The 18817-nt window shown below is 49.3% G+C and overlaps 1 protein-coding gene across 1 annotated transcript in view; it reads left to right on the forward strand.

Annotated features, from left to right (window-relative positions):
• pou6f1 (POU class 6 homeobox 1) overlaps positions 1 to 18424 on the forward strand; it is a 159237-nt gene extending 140813 nt beyond the window's left edge. Inside the window, exon 11 of the mRNA XM_085972615.1 lies at positions 17806 to 18424. Coding sequence (XP_085828741.1) covers positions 17806 to 18211 — 406 coding nt within the window. The 3' untranslated portion in view covers positions 18212 to 18424. The remainder of the gene's footprint in view (positions 1 to 17805) is intronic.
• The last annotated feature ends 393 nt before the right edge of the window (positions 18425 to 18817 follow it).

Raw genomic sequence — 18817 nt, forward strand, 5'->3', positions numbered from 1 at the left:
TTCCCCGACATCTCTGGGAGGTTATTTGTGTCCTCCTTTGTGAAGACAGAACCAAAGTATATATTTAATTGGTCTGCTATTTCTTTGTTCCCCATTATAAAATCCCCTGATTCTGATTGCAAGGGACCTACGCTTGACTTCACCAATCTTTTTCTCTTCACATATCTATAGAAGCTTTTAGTCAGTTTTTATGTTCCCTGAAAGCTTACTCTCTTAATCTATTTTCCCCCTCTTAATTAATCCCTTTGTCCTCCTTTGCTGAATCCTAAACTGCTCCCAATCCTCAGGTTTGCTGCTTTTTCTGGCAAAATTATATGTCCTCTCCTTTGATCTTATGCTATCCCTAATTTCCCTTGTTAGCCACGGTTGAGTCACCTTTTTTGTTTTATTTTTATGCCAAACAGGGATGAACCAATTCTGTAGTTCATCCATGCGATCTTTAAATGTTTTCCATTGCCTATCCACCGTCAACCCTTTAAGTAACATTCCCCAATCCATCCTAGCCAACTCGTGCCTCATACCATCGTAGTTTCCTTTATTGAAATTCAGGACCCTATTCTCTGAGTCAACTACTTCACTCTCCATCTTAATGAAGAATTCGATCATATTATGATCGCTCAGACCCAAGGGGCCTCGCACAACAAGATTGCTAATTAATCCTTTCTCATTACATAATACCCAGTCTAAGATGGCCTGATCTCTAGTTGGTTCCTCGACATCCCTTATACACTCCAGGAATTCCTCCTCCACAGTATTGTTACTAATTTGGTTAGCCCAATCTATATGTAGATTAAAGTCACCCATGATAACTGCTGTGCCCTTATTGCATGTGTCTCTAATTTCCCGTTTAATGCCATCTCCAACCTCAGCATTACTGTTTGGGGGTCTGTATACAAATCCCACTAACGTTTTCTGCCCCTTGGTATTTCTCAGCTCTACCCATACAGATTCTACATCATCAGAGCTAATATCCTTCCTTACTATTGTGTTAATCGCCTCTTTAACCAGCAGTGCTACCCCATCTCCTTTTCCTTTTTTCCTGTCCTTCCTGAACATTGAATACCCCTGGCTGTTGAATTCCCAGTCTTGGTCACCCTGGAGCCATGTCTCCGTAATCCCAATTATATCATATCCGTTTACATCTATTTGCGCAGCTAATTCATCCACCTTACTACGAATGCTCCTTGCATTAAGACACAAAGGGGGAGAAATTTGGTGGGGCCGCAAACGGGGCGCCCAGCTCGCCTGGGCGCCGGAATTACCGCTGCGATCGGAGCAGTTGCGCCCGCCGGAAATTCATCTTGAACGCCCCAAGAGGGACTCGGGGTGCTGCTCGAGGTGCCCCGCGTCCCTCTTAGGGCGCTGAAACTGAATATCGCAGCACAAAGTGCCGCAGCGCCACACGCTGCGGCACGGCGCGCTGCGGTACTGCAGGCCTTCCTGCCCTTCTTAAGAGGGAGGGGCCTGCACCAGCACGATGAGCGATCGCGAGTGCCGGCAAAAGAGCCCGGCACCGAGGAGAAGTGCCGGGCTCTCGGGACACAGCCGGCACTGCCCGGGGGGGGGGCGATCAGGAGGCCGGGGACGGAGGTGCTGGCAGGCGGCCACCGAAAAAAATGGCCGCCCCGCACCTCCACCTTAATTTGCGCCACTGCCGCCACAGGTAGGCCCCGTGAACCGGGCGCGATTTGCGACCGGCGTTACAGAGGCGGACACGAACAAATATTGCGATTGGGGCGGTAGCGGGGCGCTGCGCAAACCGATGACGTCATCGGTGGTGGCGCAGCGCAACAGGCTAACGCCGCCATTAGCGCCCCGCTAAATATCGCGGGAGGCGTGGCCAGTGGTGCTAAAGGCACTGAGTGCCCTCTTTAGGCGCTAACTGGTGGCGCAGCCCACCGAATTTCTAGGCCAAAGCCTTCAGGCTTGATTTTTTAACACTCTTAGTCCTTTTAGAATTATTAGTTACTGAGGCCCTGTTTGATTTACACCCTTGATTTCTCTGCCTTCCAGTTTTGCTTTTCTCCTTCCTGTCTTTTGTTTCTATCCTTGTTTCCCTTTCCTCTGTCTCCCTGCACAGGTTCCCAACCTCCTGCCATTTTAGTTTAAACCCTCCCCAACAGCACTAGCAAACACTCCCCCAAGGACATCGGTCCCGGTCCTGCCCAGGTGCAAACCGTCCAGTTTGTACTGGTCCCATCTCCCCCAGAACCGGTTCCAATGTCCCAGGAATTTGAATCCCTCCCCCTTGCACCATTCCTCGAGCCACGTATTCATCTGAAATATCCTTCTATTTCTACTCTGACTAGCATGTGGCACTGGTAGCAATCCTGAAATTACTACCTTTTGAGGTCCTATTTTTTAATTTACCTCCAAACTCCCTATATTCAGCTTTTAGGACCACATCCCGTTTTTTACCTATATCGTTGGTACTTATATGCACCACGACAACTGGCTGTTCACCCTGCCCCTCCAGAATGCCCTGCAGCCGCCCCGAGACATCCTTGACCCTTGCACCAGGGAGGCAAGATACCATCCTGGAGTCTCGTTTGTGGCAGCAGAAACGCCTATCTATTCCCCTTACAATAGAATCCCCTATCACTATAGCTCTCCCGCATTTTTTCCTGCCGTCCTGTGCAGCAGGACCACCCATGGTGCCAGGTAGTTGGCTGCTGCTGCTTTCCCCCGATAAGCCATCTCCCTCAACAATATCCAAAGTGGTATATCAGTTTGAAAGGGGGATGGCCACAGGGGACCCCTGCACTACCTGCCTGCGCCTACTACTCTGCCTGGTGGTCACCCATTCCCTTCCTGCCTGTGCAGCCTTTACCTGCGGTGTGACCAACTCCCTAAACGTGCTATCCACGATGTCCTCAGCATCGCGAATGCTCCAGTATGTATCCATTCGCAGCTCCAGCGCCGTAATGCGGTCTGTCAGTAGCTGCAGCTGGATACACTTCCCGCACACGTGGTCGTCAGGGACACAGGAAGTGTCCCTGATTTCCCACATATTGCAGGAAGAGCATGCCATGGGGCCGAGCTGTCCTGCCATGAATTACCCTTTAATTAATTCAAATTAAATTCAATCAAATCTATACCACTAATTACACTACAATTAAATGATATACTCATGGGCCCTTGTTTACTAGCACTCCCCGCTACACAACAGAGACCCTAGAAACTATAAACCACAAAAATTAAGTTTGTAAAAAAGCGAGAAAGAAAGAAATACTCACCAACCAATCACTTACCTGCTTTCTGGTGACGCCACACTTCGATTACTTTTTACTTCTCGCTGCTGCCGCCGGTGTGTCTGGGCTGCTCTCACTCCCCGCTCTTTAACTCCTCGGTCTCCACGCTCAGTCTCCACCCACGGCCGCTCTTGCTGCTGCCGCCGGTGAGTCTTGGCCGCTCTCTCCCCGCTCCTTAACTCCTCGGGCTCCGCGCTCAGTCTCCACCCAGGGCCTCTCTCGCTGCTGCCGCCGGTGAGTCTCATGTCTGGACCAAGGCTGTAATAAGGTCGGGAGCTGAGTGGTCTTGGCGGAACCCAAACTGGGCATCAGTGAGTAGGTTATTTGTGAGTAAGTGCACTGATAGCACTGTCGATGACACCTTCCATCACTTTGCTGATGATTGAGAATAGACTGATGGGGCGGTAATTAGCCGGATTGGATTTGTCCTGCTTTTTGTGGACAGGACATACCTGGGCAGTTTTCCACATTGTCGGATAGATGCCAGTGTTGTAGCTGTACTGGAACTGCTTGGCTAGAGGCGCAGGTAATTCTGGAGCACATGTCTTCAGCACGATAGCCGGGATGTTGTCGGGGCCCACAGCCTTTGCTGTGTCCAGTGCACTCAGCGTTTCTTGATATCACGTGGAGTGAATCGAATTGGCTGAAGACTGGCTTTTGTGATGGTGGGGACCTCAGGAGTAGGCCGATATGGATCATCCACTTCGCACTTCTGGCTGAAGATAGTTGCAAATGCTTCAGCTTTGTCTTTTGCACTCACGTGCTGGGCTCCACCATCATTGAGGATGGGAATATTCATGGAGCCTCCTCCTCCCGTTAGTTGTTTAATGGTCCACCACCATTCACAACTGGATGTGGCAGGACTGCAGAGCTTTCATCTGATCCGTTGATTGTGGGATTGCTTAGCCCTGTACTCTGGATGGGGGACTTCAATGTCCATCACCAAGAGTGGCTCGGTAGCACCACGACTGTCCTTCAGGACTCGGCCAGCTCGGTCAGTCGTGGTGCTACCGAGCCACTCTTGGTGATGGACATTGAAGTCCCCCATCCAGAGTACATACTGTGCCCTTGCTACTCTCAGTGCTTCTTCCAAGTGGTGTTCAACATGGAGGAGTGCTGATTCATCAGCTGAGGGAGGGCGGTAGGTGGTATTCATCTGAATGTTGCATGACCTGCTGAGTATTTGGAGCATGTTGTGTCTTCTCAAAGGACTTCATGGGGTCCGGAGTCGATGTTGAGGACTCCCAAGGCCACTCCTTCCCGACTGTATACCTCTGTGCCGCCACCCCTGGTGGGTCTGTCCTGCCGGTGGGACAGGATGGTGATGGAGAAGTTTGGGACATTGGCTGAAAGGTAGGATTCTGTGAGTATGACTATGTCAGGCTGTTGCTTGACTAGTCTGTGGGACAGCTCTCCCAATTTTGGCACAAGTCCCCAGGTGTTGGTGAGGAGGACTTTGCAGGGTCGACTGGCCTGGGTGTACCTTTGGCGTGTCCGTAGCCGGTGCCGAGGTCGATGCCGGGTGGCATCGTAGCGGTTTGTTACAACTGAGTGACTTGCTAGGCCATTTCAGAGGGCAGTTAAGAGTCAACCACATTGCTGTGGATCTGGAGTCACACATAGGCCAGACCGGTTAGGACGGCAGATTTCCTTCCCTGAAGGACATTCGTGAACCAGATGGGATGCTGTAAATGTGAAACGACAGCATAAAATGCTGTAAATACTCAGCTGGTCAGGCAGTATCTTGACCTGAGGCGTGGACTCTGTTTTTATCTCCACGGATGTTGCGTGACCTGCTGAGTATTTGCAGCATGTTCTGTCTTCTCAGAGGCCTTCATTTATCATCCAAGCCCTTGCAAGCGTCCAGCAGCACTCCCTACACACTTAAGAAAACTTTTCACATCTATTGCAGCAAGTCACCACTTCAATCAAATCAAAAAACCCAGTCCAAAACCTTAAATCCAAACTTATCTGAACAATGTGTGTGTTCCTTTAAGAGGTGCAGCCATCGCCCCTGTCAGTCAGCTTGCACGCTAGGTTAACCTGGCGTACTTAGGACCCAGCGCTGAATTCAGCGTTAAGGTCGAAGTTCGCGTTAGTGACGTTAATTCGGCGTTGCATGCCGATTGACGTCACCACGCCGACATTTTTTCTTGCCGGGCGCTACCAGTTACCGGCAGCGCAAGGGGGACACGAATATGGCAGCCGCCGCGGGAGCCGCCACCAGCTGATGAAAGAGCGGCGGTCGCCATTTTATCGCCATTTCATGGCGCTACGGAGTGGCAATAAGTAGGTGAATTTCTAGCCCGTTGACTTCTAAAACAGTTATTCACCCCCTTCAGAAGGGTAAGCCATGACAGCCTTAGTAGGTAAAAAGCAGTTTCTTGTGTTTGTTTCCTAAAATGCTCTCAGATTTGGGGTATATATATTTGGCTTTTTTTGTTCAATTTTCACCCCTCCCCCTTTCTGCTGAAGATGTTTGTAATACATGAAAGTTATATAAAGCTAAGAAGGGGTCAGAGATGGGATTGCTCTCTAAACACCAGACCAGACTTTCCATCGATGGCCTCACCTACGCTCAGTATCTGCTACAGATATAGGTGGAAGTGGATTTAATGGGCCTACTTTCATAGAAAGCTTATTTCTCAGCCGATTTTGTTCATTTTCTGTATTTGTTTTTCTTTTCTGCTGCTGACAACTGCTTCATCATCTGCCTTTTGCTATGGGGCCCTCATTCTCCCCCCCCCACCCTGCCTCCCTGCACCCCCATTCTAAAGACGACCCTTGTATCTTTTTTTAAATGGAGGAAGACAAGGGGCAGTGGAAGGAAGCCAGGCTGGTCAGGCAGCAGAGGAGGCGTGTGGCAACCACCCACCAGTACCCCACTCCAGAAATTACAGAGCAAGGTGCTCTTCGCTTCAGTTGATCCAGGAACAGTGCTTGCAGAGGCTACCCTTCACATAGGAAGTCATGAGTGACAGGTCAGATGCCACAGCCCAATTCCACCATGGACACTGCACAAGGATCACAACAATCCTAAACAGTTCCAGGCTTCCACTGGAGACATCAGTAGCATTAGTACCACATAAAATGGCTGTAAAAGCTGCCGGAATGTTGTTAAAAACTCAACTAGTTCATTAACATCATTCAGGGAAGGAAGCTGCCACCCCTACCCTGTCTGACCTATATGTGAACTCTAGTCCCACACTACCTGGTTGACTTTTAATACCCTCTGAAGTGGCTGAGCAAGCCAGTCAGTTGTACAAACAATCCCTATGAAGGCAGCCCATCCCCTTCTCAGGGCAACAAAGGGATGGATAAAAGTGATGTCACCCACATCCTGAAAACAAATTATTTTTTAAAAAGGCCAGTCAACTGCGCACAGGCGCATTAAGCAAATCACAGATTGCGCTAGAGCGAGCAATTTCATCCACTCACTCATTGACGATTATCAGTAGCATGACAGGGCACTGCAATTTTGCCAAGTTTACAGAGTGGCAAAATTTCCCAAGGAGATTGCACCCATATGGCCATTGAAGTCCCTAGATCAGTGCCACCACCTATGTCAACAGGAAAGGATTCAACTCTTGAAATGTCAGACTTCTTTGCAACTAGCAGCACCGCATCATGCAATTGAATGCTCGCTCTCCTGGAAGTTCTAAAGGCATTCCAGCATGCTAGCAGTCTATCACCCAGAGGGGCAAGTGTGTGGGTGGCTCATGGGAGATCAAGGTTGCCCTTTAGAGCCACAGCTGATGACTCTGTGCGCTTTCCCCAGGACACCAACTGAGCAGCAATATAACAAGGTCCATCTACCACCAGTCACCACTAAAATACCTGCAAAACCCAGTGTCAGCAAGCAACCCATAATGGGTGTGCACTAAACATTTAGGCCTAAAAATTCGGTGGGGCGCCAAGCTCGCCTGGGCGCCGGAAGTCCCGCCCCGGAAGGAGCCGGGAGCGCCAGCGGGATATTCAGTTTCAGTGCCCCAAACGAAAGCGGGGCGCTGCTCGAGGCGCCCCGCGTCCCTCTTGGGGCGCTGAAACTGAATATCGCAGCGCAACATGCCGCAGCACCACACGCTGCGGCATGGCGCGCTGCGGTACTGCAGGCCTTCCTCCCCTTCTTAGGGGAGGGGCCTGCACCAGCGCGATCTCTGATCGCGAGTGCTGGCAAAGGAGCCCGGCACTGCAGAGAAGTGCCGGGCACTTGGGACACAGCCAGCACTGCCCGGGGGGATCAGGAGGCCGGGGAGGGCGGCGCGAGGAGGTGCTGGCAGGCGGCCACCGAAAAAAATGGCCGCCCCGCACCTCCCCTTTAATTTGCGCCACTACCGCCACAGGTAGGCCCCCCTGAACCGGTCGTGATTTGCGACGGGCGCTACTGGGGGGGGCGCGACCCAATATCGCATTCGGGGCGGTAGCGGGGCGCTGCGCACACCGATGATGTCATCGGTGGCGGCGCAGCGCTACAGGCTAACGCCGCCATTAGCGCCCCGCTAAATTTCGTGGGAGGCGTGGCCAGTGGCGCTAAAGCCACTGAGTGCCCTCTTTAGGCGCTAACTGGTGGCACAGCCCACCGAATTTCTAGGCCTTAAAGTCTCGAGACTTTTAGTGGGGTAATTACATGTAAGGCTGGGAGTGAAGGAATACTTCCAGATCACTGCAAAATGGTAAGCAATTCACTCACTTTAATACAGAGTGCGGGGAGGACACTGTGGCTGACATGCTTTATATAGTGCATTTTTGCAAAGTTTGATGACTTCTTGCCTTGCCTGTCCTGGTAAGGTTATTAAATGTTGTGCAGCACTGAGTTACTGTTCCTTGAACACCACCTGCTGCTGTGCTGTTCTCCTTTGGGGTCTGTATCTGTTTCACTCAAACACTGTGGCCCTCCTCCGCATAGCACGTCCACAGCTTGCTTGCTGGACCGGGGGCCTCTCTTCCCCTCTGCACATGTCACTGACATTCTCGGGTGTCATCATTTACAGTTAAGCTGCAAAATGAATTTCTTGGGTGCTGTCCTCTTTAAATTGCTGCAGGTCTTTATATACTGCAGCAGTATACAAGTTCCCACCCCCAAAAAGGCAAGCTCGCTTCCAACCAAACAAAGATAGTACTGCTCGGCAGAGGGGATTCATTACATTCTCCAGCAGCAGAGTGGCTCCAGTGGGAGACCAGAAACATTGGACCTCAGGCAGAGCGCTGCCAACGGATTGTTGCAGGTGCTGGCAGCCTGCCCCGACCATGCAAATAACCCCGTCCACAGGATTTGGGATAGGGTCTCCGGCCTGGGCTGGGATGGGCAGGGATTCTGCTTTGGAATTTCAGGGTCTGGAAAGGCTTATAGATATTTCAATCCATTGGCAGCCTTTACCAAGGCTAAAAGGGGAGAGAGCTAAGAAGTAACAGGCAAAAATTAATAGGTGCTGAGCTGACCTGAATCTGCAGGCAGGTGATACCAGCCCACCTCCACCCCTCTGTTTGATGGCTGCTGAAGTGGAGGTGGTGCTGCATGAGGTGGTTGCAAGGAGAAGGCTACTCCATGGCAACATCCCTATAGGTCGTCATTCCAGCATGCCTGGAAGGAGGTGGAAGTAGACTTGGATTTACAAAAGGTAAATCGTGCTTGACTAATCTACTGGAATTTTTTGAGGATGTAACTGGTAGAATAGATAAGGGAGAACCAGTGGATGTGGTGTATTTGGACTTTCAGAAGGCTTTTGATAAGGTCCCGCATAAGAGATTAGCGTGCAAAGTTAAAGCACATGGGATTGGGGGTAAGCTACTGACTTGGATCGAGAACTGGTTGGCAGACAGGAAGCAAAGAGTTGGAATAAACGGGTCTTTTTCCAAGTGGCAGGCAGTGACTAGTGGGGTACCGCAGGGATCGGTGCTAGGAACCCAGCTATTCACAATATATATTAATGATCTAGACAAGGGAACTAGATGTAATATCTCCAAGTTTGCAGACGACACAAAGCTGGGTGGGCGTGTGTGCTGTGAGGAGGATGCCGAGAAACTCCAGTATGATTTGGACAGGTTGGGTGATTGGGCAGATGCATGGCAGAAGCAGTATAATGTGGATAAATGCAAGGTTATCCACTTTGGTGGCAAAAACAGGAAGGCAGATTATTATCTGAACGGCAATAGATTGGGAGAAGGGGAAGTGCAATGAGACCTGGGTGTCCTTGTGCACCAGTCGCTGAAGGTAAGCATGCAGGTGCAGCAGGCGGTTAAGAAGGCAAATGGTATGTTGGCCTTCATAGCGAGAGGATTCGAGTACAGGAGCAAGGATGTCTTGCTGCAGTTGTACAGGGCCTTGGTGAGACCACACCTTGAGTATTGTGTGCAGTTTTGGTCGCCTTATCTGAGGAAGGATGTTCTTGCCATGGAGGGAGTGCAGCGAAGATTTACCAGACTGATACCTGGGATGGCAGGAATGACATATGAGGAGAGATTGGGTCGATTAGGCTTATATTCGCTGGAATTTAGAAGAATGAGAGGGGATCTCATTGAAACATATAAAATTCTAATAGGACTAGACAGACTAGATGCAGGAAGGATGTTCCCGATGGTGGGGGAGTCCAGAACCAGGGGTCACAGTCTAAAGATAAGGGATAAGCCATTTAGGACTGAGATGAGGAGGAATTTCTTCACCCAGAGAGTGGTGAACCTGTGGAATTCTCTACCACAAAAGGCAGTTGAGGCCAATTCATTAAATATATTCAAGAAGGAGTTAGATATATTTCTTAAGGCTAAAGGGATTAAGGGATATGGGGAGAAGGTAGGGACAGGGTACTGAATTTGGATGATCAGCCATGATCTCATTAAATGGCAGAGCAGGCTCGAGGGGCCGAATGGCCTACTCCTGCTCCTATCTTCTATGTCTAGTACTGTCATTGGATGTGCCAGCCCCTATAGTGCACTTTAGCAGCAGGTATCCTTGCAGCAGCTCTGCTTCTGGCTATCGGCTGAGCCAGACCCTGTGAAGACAGTTCCCCACAGGTAGGTGTAACAATGCCTACACGTACGGTTGATGATACTTTGGGTGGTGCGACTAATCAGGTCTTGCTGGCGCTAGATCACCATTTCATGCAGTATCACTGAAGGCCTGACATGCCATGATCGGAGTGCTTCTTAAGAACTATGGGTTAGTCAGGCCTTCACTGCCATCGGGACTGTTGTCACAGCCTACCTTGAGAGTTGGAGCCTCGGCATGCATTAGTCATCTGCTGAAATGAGGTATGTGCACCACTGTCGGTAGATGTGGGTGTGAGGATACTTGCCGGTGGATACTGAATACCTTTTGTGCAGCTTGACCCATCTGGTAGCTCTCTGTTGGTTTTCCTCTTCCTCTTCCAAAACTCTCACGTATACCAACATTTCCATTGGCACTAATTGAACTAGAAGAGGAAAAAAAAGCGATTACTACAAAAAGGCTTGTGAAAACTTAAGTAACAAAAAAGAAAAACAATGCAAAACTGTTTATTTAATCTTACATAAGAAATAGGAGCAGGAATCGGCCATTCGGCCCCTCGAGCCTGCTCCGCCATTCAATAAGATCATGGCTGATCTGATCTTGGCCTCAACTCCACTTCCCTGCCCGCTCCCCGTAACCCTTGACTCCCTTGTAGTTCAAATGTCTGTCAATCTCCGCCTTGAATATATTCAGTGACTCCACCTCCACAGCCCTCTGGGGTAGAGAATTCCACAGATTTACGACCCTCTGGGAGAAGAAATTCCTCCTCATCTCCGTCTTAAATGGGCGACCCCTTATTCTGAAACTATGCCCCCTAGTTCCAGATTCCCCCACGAGGGGAAACATCCTCTCAGCATCCACCCTGTCAAGCCCCCTCAGAATCTTATATGTTTCAATAAGATCACCTCTTATTCTTCTAAACTCCAATGAGTATAGGCCCAACCTGCTCAACCTTTCCTCATACATCAACCCCTTCATCTCAGGAATCAACCTCGTGAACCTTCTCTGAACTGCCTCCAATGCAAGTATATCCCTCCTTAAATAAGGAGACCAAAACTGTACGCAGTACTCCAGGTGTGGTCTCACCAACACCCTGTACAGTTGTAGCAAGACTTCCTTACTCTTATATCCAACCCCCTTGCAATAAAGGCCAACATTCCATTCGCCTTCCTAATTACTTGACGCATGCTAACTTTTTGTGTTTCATGTACGAGGACACCCAGATCCGTCTGCACCGCAGCATTCTGCAGTCTCCCATTTTAATAATATTTTGTTTTTCTATTCTTCCTACCAAAGTGGATAACCTCACATTTTCCCCACATTATACTCCATCTGCCAAATTTTTGCCCTCTCACTTAACCTCTCTATATCCCTTTGCAGACTCTTTGGGGGTGATTTTCCCATTGGAGGCGGGTTTGGGGGTGGGTGGGTTCCGAACCAGCCTCCACTGTCAGGTAGGAAAAAGTTGGGATTTTCCACTAATTGCCCAATTAACTCCGGGCGTGTGGGTTCCCCTGGGCCAATTACTCTTTTTGGACTGAATCTCACCTTTGCTGACGTCACTTATGCAGCTTCATTTAACGGCTGCTTGCTTCCTTGGCTCATTTCACTACTGTTTTGTGGAAGCTGAACACATTTGCGCTGAGAAGAGATGGCCAACTCGAGAGCCAAGGCCTCCCCGAGGTTCTCCGATGAGTCTCTGAGTATTTTGGTTGCGGGGGTGAGAGCTAGCAAGGAGGTGCTCTTCCCCTCATCTGGGAAGAGAAGCCTCCCACACAAACCAAGGCTGCCTGGGTGCAGCTGGCATGGGATGTCACCTCCAGGTCTGTGAGCCGCAAGAGGTTCAATGACCTTGTAAGATCAGCCAAAGTGAGTATACCATCAGCTTGACCCTCATTCTGCTCCCCTTCTCCTCTCATCACCAGCACTCTGCATTGTCAACCTCCTCCTACACATCCCACTTTACCCTTACACCCTTAACCATCCCTCTCACTCTATGAACACAATCACTTCACTATTCGACTATGCTGCCCTCACACTCCCTATCAATGTTAAGCAATGACAACAACTAACAACGCACAGGGAGGGCCCTTGGAAATGGAACCTCACTCCATCTTTGTCTCCTTCTAAGCATCTATGCTCTGGACTCTCTACACTCACTCCATCATTCTCACTCAAATTCCACTTGTCTCCCTCATTGCAGGAAAAGAGAGCCCACAATAAAAGGGAAAGGGTGAAGACTGGAGGAGGGCCACCTTCCCTCACCCATTTTACCAATGCTGAAGAAGCGGCCCTGGAAATCATTGGCGCTGAGGTGGAGGTGGAAGTGGGGGACGGACAGACGGGCACAGCAGAGCAAGCTGGTGACAGAATAGTTTTGCATCTCTCTCTTTTACATTGCAGGAGTGACTAGAATGGCTGCGAATGTACATTTATAGAATGGCAATTGATCATCTGCGCTATTGCAAGTGCATGCCACACTACCGTAACATCAATAACACATTCCTTTACTTCCCCACAGGACCATCGACAGACACCCTCCCCACTGTCCAAGAGGAAGAGCCTGAGGCGGAAGACTACTCAGAGGAACCTGCAACCTCTGAGGGCGCAGCGTCAGCAGATGTAAGCGCACCCAGCACCAGCACAGATACGCACACCTCGATGGCATCTTTGGGACATAGAGTAGTGTTGTCACCTGGTGTATCACAGCTCAAAAGTGATCAGCAGATTGTGGAGACAGGGACAGCAGTGGAGAGCCCTCGTCGGAGGTCACAGGACTCTCCCAGCTCTGCTCAGCTGCATGTGGACCCTGTGCCTCCGGGTCCATCCAAAAGGAGAGCTCCAGGAACAGGTGCAGGAGTCTCTGGCAGGTTTTGTCTCCAGGGTCACTGCGTGTGTGGAGAGGATGGAGGAGTCCAACTCGAATATGAGCAGAGCCTTTGTGGAGTCATTGGCACATGAGCGCATCTCCTCGCAAAGGTTGGCTACCTCTGTGGTATCGATGGCTGCCTCTCTGCAGACGATGGCCAGGGCAGTTGAGGAGATAAGTCGCCAGAGTGTTGAAAACATGGTCAATGTTCAGAATAGACTGACATCTTTGGAGGAGTGATGGCCAGCTATTAATCAGAGAGACCAGAGCTTCATGGAAGTCCTCAGCAGTAGGACTGCCAGTGCAGAAACGGATCCTCATGGCCCCCTGATGTGCAGCAAGGTGCTCTCAAGCCACTTGCTAGCGCTGAGGTGGTGCTGACCCATGAGAGGGATGTTGGTGGCAGAGAACAAGGAAGTGGCGGCTCCTCTCCAAGCGCTCACACTTCCATGCCACTGTATTGCCCTCGGTCAGAGCCCCACCAGAGTCCTCACCCAACTGAGATGGGCGTCTTAGCCATTACACAGCCACAGGAGGAGCAGACTTTTGACGAGCCCTCACAGGCTCGCAAACCCAGAGATGCCCGCCAAAGGTGTTGAAGCAGGAGCAGCATGAAAGTGAGCAAGGGGCCTCCACTGCTGAAGCCACAGGGGAGGCACCACGCAGGAGCACGCGTAAGAGGAAGATAAAGCACAATTCGTTACACGGGCAGTCACTTGGGTGTTTTTTTGTGTTTAATGAGTAAATGCCATCCCTTTGTGAATGTATTAAACTCTGGTGATGGCAAACTGTTGACATTATGGCCTCTGTGATTTCGGTTTTGGAAGTTCGACATTGTGACCTCAGCGAGACTTGCTTGGTCAGGTTGGTGGTCAGAGTGAGAGGAAGCCAGAGAGTCATGTCCATTGTGTATCTTGTGCTAAGAAGGAGCCAAGCACATGTGCTAGAATGGGCAACCTAAGCAAACATGGCCAAGATGAGTGCATCCCTTGCATTCCGGCCAGCAATGTGCTCGCGTGCTGCTGTTGCTGCTGGTTGATGTGACTCCACTTGGTCATCATTCTCCTCCTCTTCATCTGAGGAGGCTATGTACTGAGTCACTTGCTCCTCAGAAAGCTGCAAGCCACGATGCTGTGCGATGTTGTGCAGTGCACAGCAGACCACGACCATTCTGGAGACCCTGGCTGCTGAGTACTGTAGGGTTCCACCTGATCGGTCAAGGCATCTGAAGCGCATCTTCAGCAAGCCGATGGTTTGTTCGATGATGGACCTGGTCGAAATGTGGCTGGCGTTGTAGCGCTCCTCAGCTTCGTTCGCTGTTCTCCTGATTGGCGTCATCAGCCACGTCTTCAGGGGGTAGCCCTCGTCTCCAAGTAGCCATCCGTTAAGTTGGTTTGGCGGATTGAAGAGCGGAGGCTCACTAGACTAGTCATGGCAACTGCCACAGTACTTGGCGCAAACATGCAAAATCTCCTTGTTGTGGTTACACACCAGCTGTACGTTGAGGGAGTGGAAGCCATTGTGGTTGACAACAACAGCTGGGTTGTGATGGGGTGCCCTAAGGGTAACATGTGTGCAGTCTATGACGCCCTGCACCATTGGCAAGCCTGCCATATTTGCGAATCCAACCGCATGCGCAGTTATACTTGCTTGATCAGTTGAAAAGTTGATGTAATTGTGCGCCTTTGCGAAGAGGGCATCGGTAAACTGCGTGATGCAACTGTGGGCGGCCGATTGGAAGATGCCGCTGATGTCTGCTGATGATCCCTGGAAGGAGCCTGAAGCAAAAAAGTTGAGTGCGGTGGTGACTTTGACAGCCACTGGTAAGGGGTGTCCACCCACTCCTCTGGGCTCCAGGTGTTGGTGCAGCATTGCGCAGATGTTAGCGACTACCTCTCGCGAAAGTCTCGGCCTCCTTTGGCACTGCTGCTCAGTCATGTTGAGGTAGCTCATCCTCTGTTTGTAAACCCTGTGTTGGGGATATCTCCTGCGGCGACATGCTGCCATGCGTTGACACCTTCTGCCCTGTGCAGCATCAGATGGGTGAGCAGGAAGTTGGCGCTCCTGCTGCTGTTCTGCCTGCATCTGCTGCTGCCGTGGCTGCTCCTCGTCCGAATCTGAGGTCCATGATGAAAGGAAATAAATGTTTCCCATGCTGCTGGTAGATACCTCCGTTGGGGAAGCGCTCAGTCCAAGTGGGGAGAGGGTTTTCCCAGGTGGTCCCAAAGTAGATAGATCTCAGCTGCACCACCTCCAACTTCAGTAGGCCTGGAAAAAGTGCTCAAAGACCTGTGCAACAAAAGTTCTGCCACCTGCAACTCATCCCTGTTGAAAGCTCCGTTTTTATGGTGGAGCTGCAGCAGTGAGGAGGCCAGCCACTTGTCAACCCGCCAGGACTAGCTGGCCTGGTTTAGGAACGGCGTGCAACACGCTAAAAATGTGTCAAAATAACAAAGGCCTGGCAAAATAGGATTACAGCGGCTCTTAAGCGCTTGTTAAGGGTCTTAACTGCCTATCCCGCCTCTTGGAGGCGGGACCGAATCGCACTCGTGAAGCCTGCCTCCGGCAAAGTTGCGCGGAGGTGGGTTGGAGGCGAGTTCCGAACCTGCACTCACTTTTTGTAATTTTACCAACTGTCCCACCTCCATACCCGCCTCCTCAGGGCTGGGAAAATCGCCCCCTTTGTGTCCTCCTCACAACTTGCTAACCCACCTATCTTTGTATCGTCAGCAAATTTAGCAACAGTACACTCAGTCCCTTCATCCAAGTCGTTAATATAGAATGTAAATAGTTGAGGCCCCAGCACTGATCCCTGTGGCACCCCACTAGTTACAGTTTGCCAACCTGAAAATGACCCATTTATCCCGACTCTCTTTTCTGTTAGTTAGCCAATTCTCTATCCATGCTAATATATTACCCCCAGCACCATGAGCTCTTATTTTGTGCAGTAACCTTTTATGTGGCACCTTATCGAATGCCTTTTGGAAATCCAAATACACTAAATCTGCTGGTTCCCCTTTATCCACCCTGCTCGTTACATCCTCAAAGAACTCTAATAAATTTGTCAAACACGATTTCCCTTTCATAAACCATGTTGACTCTGCTTGATTGTATTACGATTTTCTAAATGTCTTGCTACTACTTCCTTGATAATGGATTCCAGCATTTTCCCAGTGACAGATGTTAGGCTAACTGACCTATAGTTTCCTGCTTTCTGTCTCCTTTCTTGAATATGGCCGTTACATTTGCGGTTTTCCAATCTGCTGGGACCTTTCCAGAGTCTAGGGAATTTTGGAAGATTACAACCAATGCATCCACTATCTCTGCAGCCACTTCTTTTAAGACCCTAGGATGCAGGCCATCAGGTCCAGGGGACTTGTCAGCCTTTAGTCCCATTAGTTTGCCTAGTACTTTTTCTCTAGTGATAGTGATTGTTTTAAGTTTCTCCCTCCCTTTTGCCCCGTGATTTTCCACTATTATTGGGATGCTTTTTGTGTCTTCTACCGTAAAGACAGATACAAAATATTTGTTCAAAGTCTCTGCCATTTCCTTGTTTCCCATTATTAATTCCCCAGTCTCATCCTCTAAGGGACAAACATTTACTTTAGCTACTCTCTTCCTTTTTATATACATGTAGAAGCTCTTACTGTCTGTTTTTATATTTCTTGCTAGTTTACCTTTCCCCTTAAATGATCTTTCACCTTTCGGTTGATCCTCTGGCAACCTTGGACAGCCATTATATACGGGTGTGATTTGGAAGTAGTGCTGTACTGGCAAAAGACATGGGAAGCATCAACATCACTCCTGCCTCATTTGCATATTATCATAAAGTTTCCTCCCCAGGCCTAGAAGAAATGCAGATAATTTACACATGGGGAGCACAGGAGACTGGTCCATTACATCCGATGAACCAACGCACACAGATTGTCACTGACACAAAAATTGTCCCCAGGAACTGTTGCCATCTTCAAAAGACCACCATGATTGGGTGGTGCAACACTTTGAAGTTACCCTTTGTGGAGCAGTGGGTTCATATTCAGATTGTCCTTTATGCTGAGTTACTAACCTTAAAAGTGCTGATTTAGAGGGCACAAAATGGAAGCCAGAACTTGCCCATAAGGAGAGAGACTGTTGTCTTCAGGCCAAACTTCTGTGCACCTCCGAGTGGTTGGTTTCAGAATAGCATTGGTGGGTTGGTGAGGGAGGAAAGAAAAACTATTTGACAAGGAATCACCTTTGGGGTGAGGGAAATCGCAAATAACAAACTGTATACTAAAGTTACTCTTCAACTCAACTTTGAGTTGTTTTAGCCCACTGTAAAAAAAACTCTGTCAAAGCAGCCCAATAGCTATAATACCTAGGAACTGGACTCGAGACTGGGAATCAAATTAAAATCCTCATCAGGGTTGTCTGGAGGAGGGGAGGAGTTGTAAAAATACTAGTTTTTGCTGGATTGTCTGGGGGACAGAGGCAAAACTTGTGCATCACTCAAAGATGTCTTCTGGCAGGCTGAAGTAGCAAGAGGAAAATAAGATAACTCAGCCCTGCCATTTAATTCTGCCAATCCTGTTATTCAGCAGTCTCCTGAGCACCAAAACAGGTGATCAGAATGGAAAAGAACATTAAGTGTTGACGTTTCTTTAGAGATCTACAATTAGTTGTCTGTAGGCCAACAATTATAGCACTGTTTTGTGTCCTGCTAGGTTTGAAAAATTGGACATCACTCCTAAAAGTGCACAGAAGATCAAGCCAGTTCTAGAAAGGTGGCTGACAGAAGCAGAAATACGACACCGTGCGGGCATACAGAACCTCACTGAGTTTGTTGGTAGTGAGCCTTCTAAGAAACGCAAACGGCGCACATCTTTCACACCACAGGCCCTGGAAATCCTTAACGTCCACTTTGAGAAAAACACCCACCCCACGGGTCAGGAAATGACAGAGATAGCCGAGCAGCTGAACTACGACCGCGAGGTGGTTAGGGTGTGGTTCTGCAACAAGAGGCAGACTTTAAAAAACACCATCAAGCGACTGCAGCAGAACGACTCGACGGGAGCAGGTTCAGGCGACCGATTATCGGACTCCACAGTAAACATTGCAGGAACGGGCTGATCTGCAGAAGATTCTTTCAGTGAGTCGTTCCAAAGTTTCTACAAATAGTACTATGAGGATCATTTACAGGGTAAGGGCCAAGCAGAGAAAGTAGAGATCCACAGATCATTGCATCCATTCTGTCTACAAAGGCATACTGTGGTATACAGCCACTTGGATGGAGCCATTATAGCTAATTATATGATAAATAATATATATGAGTAGTACATAAAATGCTGCATAATTAATTTTGTAGCACCCACAGTCCGTCAAGTCAAATGTCACAATCAATCAGTTATAATGCCATTCCTCTTGTGTCATACTACTTTGACCTGGTGACCACACTGAGCATCTCGATGTCTATCAGTAAGAAAACGCAACTGTTCACGTTTTACTTTTAGGGAAATATAGTGCATTAAATAATACATAGGAGGATGTTAAAGATTGTAATCCAGCTTCCCCAAGGGCTCAGCAAATTTACCCTGTGACTAGCTGATTCATACAGATCAGGTTTGATCCTTAGTCTGTGCCAAGTTGCCTGATCTCAGCCAGGACAGCTCTTGGGGGCACTATGACAGGCCTGAGAATGCTGAAGTTGAGCAAGGGGCGGGGAGATTAAAAATGACC

Source organism: Somniosus microcephalus, chromosome 33 (assembly GCF_052327205.1).
Source record: "Somniosus microcephalus isolate GS21.2 chromosome 33, FLI_Smic_1.0, whole genome shotgun sequence".
NCBI classification, from domain to species: domain Eukaryota; kingdom Metazoa; phylum Chordata; class Chondrichthyes; order Squaliformes; family Somniosidae; genus Somniosus; species Somniosus microcephalus.